Genomic DNA, 4,909 nt, shown 5'->3' with positions numbered 1-4,909 from the left:
GTTCATGGACTGTATGTTCTCCATCTTCTTCCTTTTTCAATATTAAACTTGTAACAAAGAAAGAGAACAAGATTGAGAGAACCAAAAGTTAGGTAAATTTAAATTTAAAAAAAAAAATTGAATTTCAAAATGTTTTTGTGATTTTTCATCTGCCAAATTAAAAGAAAGAAGAAATGAAGGGAGACGTTATCATAAAAAAAAAACATATGTTAAACATCTTCTAAAAAAAACTCTAAGCATAACTAAACATGAGACAATTAGCTTATAAATCACTGCATGGCATCATGTGGTTGATGATGGATATATCATGAATTCAACTAACTGCAATCATCTTTTATAATAATGATATAGGATATGTAGATTTTACATAATATAGTTACAAGTTACGCTGATACATATGTGCCTATGTGTGTGCAAAAATTGACAAAATATAAAAAAATTAATATATTAATTGATTGTTAAACAAAAATTAATTATCTTCTAAAATTTATGTAGATAAAAAAATAAGGTGGCTACTCCAATAAAAATTTTATTATTGTCATCACGTAAAATTTTTTTTTTATTATTGAATAATAAATTGTAGGGTTTAATTTTCATATGTTATAAAAGTTTTACTTTTATTTAAAATGTGACCAAATAAATAAGTTATATTTTTTAAATAAAGATCATCATAAAAATATATTTTTGATATTTGGAGTAATTGCCAAAAAAAAAACAAACCAGTAAACTTGCAAATGTATAGTAAATATAACACAAACAGTCAAATACTCCCCCAAAAAAGTATCCAAAGTCTCACCTCTATGAAAATTAAAATACACTTATTAGAAACACAATTGACACTGTTGATTCATCAACTTATGATTCCACTCTTCTAGAAGACTATAACTATGCCTTATGTTCCAAGGAGCACCCTATTAATATTTCTTTGCACTATAATAATCCATCTCAGCATTTTCTCAAGATAAGAGGATCCAATACTCTATGAATGGAATTCAAAAGAAGAATCATGTATATGATCACTGCTATGGCACCAGCCACTAAAGCTCCTGTAACTTGATTGCAAAATTTGGGGACTGAGTTGCATATTGGTAGCCAAGCTGCATGGCTGTTTCCCTTCTTTCCAACTTGAGCTATGGCCAATGCTGCAGATATGCTTGACACAAGTAACATGGTGAACACCTGCTCATAGAAATTAACTCAATTAATGTAGTGCCTGTCTTCTCTCATGCATAAATAGTCTTTATGATATTCTCAACATTAGCTTACTGATGTATCATAATCATTGCAAAGTACTATATGATTTATATATATGCCATCTATTTCCTAATGTATAATATTACCTTTTAGTATATATTTGGATAAAAGAGATTAAGAGAATATGTCTGGATATCTTGATTCCATAATAAAATATATTATATGTACATAAAAAATCAGTTACTATAAATTTATATATAAATAAATGTGTTGTTTAATATGTTTTTAATATATATATTTTGTATAAATCTATATTTTTTCACAGATGACTGATTTAGTAATTGATTTTTTTGTATACTTTAACATGGTTATTAAAAAATTTAAAAAATTAACCGGATGAGAGAAATACAAAGAGAGTAATACTTTTGTAATTATATACTATGGTCATTTAAACCATTTCACAAGATAGCCTAGAATTCAGTGTTATTTACTTGACAATTGAATTGAGAAGCTCTTTGTGATAAGCTTAATTATGTGTTGCTATTGCTTAAGTAAGAAGGAGCTTTTAGAACATTCACCAGATCGGTCGCTACCGCGAGTCGCCAAAGAAAGCTTTCCGGAGGAAGAAAGAGGACTAAAAATCCATAAACTGTGACTAGAGAGTTTGCAATCACAAAGTACCTAGGAGAAAATTGTTTGGTCAGTTCGAATATGAGGTAAGAAAATGGATGGAAGGGAGTATAATAAATTCATAACAAAAACAAAGGAAGACACTCACTTGAAAGCAGGGGTATTAGTGTATTTTGCTTCAAATTGAAATACTAAGACACTAGCTTTCTCATGGCTAGTAGCCATGACAATAACTGCTGAAAGGGTTGCCCCAAAGGCCAAGAACCTTAACAGAAGGTGGCAGATTTTCCTTGCCTTGGTAATGGATTCCATGGTGAACCAAAAATTGGTGCAAAATGAATCCTATAAGGGTCAATGGGAAGGGTGAAATATTTAATAGAAAGCAAAGTAATTTGAATTTTTAGCATGCTGAGGTATACAAAAAAAGAAATATCGGGACCATGATTAGAGTTAGGAAGGAAAGTCAGGGATAGTGCACCAAAAATTCGTACTTATATGAATGTGTGATGTTAGGTGAAGCTTTTATCTGTCTATGGCTTCTATGCCACCAACTTGTTATGTTCTTTTTCTTCTTTTGCTGCTGTGGCTCCTTCTATGAGGTAATGTAAACAATTCCATTTTCATTTTATTAATTAACTAACCTTAGATGCTATAGGTAAATCAAGGTCATGCTAATATAGAAAACATAGATTAGTTGCATGTCATTTTCGGTTTTATTTAACTATTAGCTAGGTGTTTTATTTATAGACAATTGGATACTAGGAAAAAATTGGATTACAAGTTTTGCAACCTAAGCAAAATGAAAGAGCATTTGAATTTTCTTCTTGTGTCTTTTATCTTCTGTGCATGTTTTGTTTTTCCCTTTCAATTGGTTCAGCTTAGAAAGCAAGAAAAGATTTGTGGTATTCATTATTCGAGCTTCTCGTGACATGATTTGAAACGATGGTAGTGAATAAAAGGTTAGAATTTTATTCTAACTCTGCTCCAATTTATTATTATAGAAATTAGTTTGAGTGAAATTATAATTATTAAAAAAATTTATTAGTTAATCATATTAGCAGTTGATTAGTTGTCTGACGAATTATTCATAAAGATAATATTTAATTTTAAAGATATAGACATAGGTCCAATTTGGGTAACTAACTTAATTAAACTCCTTTTGATAAAATAACTTAAACAATAAATAACTCTATTAAAAGTAATTTATAAATAAGTTATTTTGTGTTTGAATTTTTAACTCTAAAAATACTTATTTTATAGAAATGTGATGAAAAGTAGAAGTATTATAAGAGAAGTTATTTTTTTACTTCTATATAAGCTCCTAAATAGCTTCTTAGAAAGTTGCAATTTAATTTTAAAAATTACACCAAACATTAATACTACTACTTTTCATAAATCAAAAATTAAAAAAAGTTACTTCTAAAGTTTCCCAAACAGGCCTATAGTCATGCTAATACATGTCTATTATTTGCTTGTTGAGACAACTTTTAGATAGACGTGTTAGTACATAGTCACACAAAACACATGTATTTAATATTCTTCTAAAATGTTGTTACACATAGACATAATCAATTGAATACAATTTTTTTATACTTTTATCTCTTATTTATTTTTACACAATTAATTTTTACACTTTTATTCTTTATCAATTTTTTACACTTTTATCATTTATCAATTTTTTACATTTTTATCCTTTATTAATTTTTACAAAATATAGACTTTTTCTAATTTTATTGTGTCTTATTCAATATTTTACTAGACACAATATATATACTAATAATTTGTGTCCATATCTTTAATGTATATATCTTTGTATAAAAAAAAAGACATAAATCAAACGTGGCCAAAATGTATAATTTGAGTCTCAAATTCATTCTGGTTCCGTCTGAATTGGATGTTCAAGAATTAAAAGTCCCAATTTAAATTAAGGATTATTAGTAATGACTGGAGGTACGTAAATTATTAGTTTTAAGAAATAACTAACATATGGTATTAGAGCAAAAATTATCTCTGTCTTACCATTTTTAAATTTAGTTAATGTGCAATTATTTTAATCAAATTGTTTTAAAAAAATGTGTAGTATAAATTTTAGAATAAAAGATAATTTTTATCAATTTATAAAATAAAAAAATCACTGAAATTGAAATTAACACACCATAAAAAAAGAATAATGAATAATACTTTTTAAAAAAATCTTCTCAAATTGTGCAATAGTTATTTTTCATATTAGCACAACTTCTCAAATTTTTCAAAAGTTTCTTATCCTTAAGTTAAAAAAAAAGATGTGAAAGAGAAGAACTTTATTCTTAACTTAAAAAAAAAAAAGAAAAAGATGTGGAAAAGAAGAACCAAAAATTTCAATGGATATTTTTTTTGTTATATAATATTAAATACTTGGTTTAATTGTTGTTTTTTTTTACGTTGAATTATTGGGATTCAGAATTTAAATTTGTTATGTTATCTGTCATTGGACTTATTTATGTGATGATAATGATTATATTTGTATGTAATATCAATTCTTCTATTACATATCATATTATGACTAATACATAATCTATTGAATAGTACTCACAACATACTTGATAATAATTATATTTAAAAAAATTACATAAAAATTAATAGATATATTTATAATTATTATAAATAATACAATAAATTTACCTACAGAAATTTATTATGTTATTCACATATAATTAAATTGAAATAAAAAATATTTTATTTCTTAATTAGATCATATGTATTAAGAAGTAGTATCTTATTTTTTAGTTTGGACACTTTAGTCCATATAGTGAATATTATGTGTTAAAGTTTTTGTCCACCGATAAATTTTAATAATACTATGATTCATATTTATTTTGATATAACTTGCATTGATATGTATTATCATATGTTATGAATTTTGATGTGCCTATTTAAAATTGTATAATGTTAGCATGATTTATTATTTGCAGCAATAAAAATATCTAAAATTGTATCTAAAATTCATTTGTTAAGCGGTGACAACTATAAGGAGTGGAAAGATAAGGTTCTCTTTTACTTAGTGTGTGCAGAAACTTGACTATGCTATTCGTATGGATTCTAGTAC

General features: G+C 26.1%; 1 protein-coding gene across 1 annotated transcript; it reads right to left on the bottom strand.

Annotated features, from left to right (window-relative positions):
• Window positions 1–704: 704 nt before the first annotated feature.
• LOC130970049 (CASP-like protein 1C1) lies at window positions 705–2,302 on the bottom strand. Its single transcript, XM_057896005.1, has 3 exons — window positions 1,973–2,302; window positions 1,773–1,875; window positions 705–1,179 (listed from the first exon to the last, which is right to left on the bottom strand). The coding sequence occupies exons 1-3, from the start codon at window positions 2,134–2,136 to the stop codon at window positions 946–948; spliced, it is 501 nt and encodes a 166-aa protein (XP_057751988.1). The 5' UTR covers window positions 2,137–2,302; the 3' UTR covers window positions 705–945.
• Between the last annotated feature and the right edge of the window lie 2,607 nt (window positions 2,303–4,909).

Source organism: Arachis stenosperma, chromosome 3 (assembly GCF_014773155.1).
Source record: "Arachis stenosperma cultivar V10309 chromosome 3, arast.V10309.gnm1.PFL2, whole genome shotgun sequence".
Taxonomy (NCBI): Eukaryota; Viridiplantae; Streptophyta; class Magnoliopsida; order Fabales; family Fabaceae; genus Arachis; species Arachis stenosperma.
The sequence above is the reverse complement of the archived record's forward strand: the minus strand, read 5'-3'. Positions and strand labels throughout refer to the sequence as shown.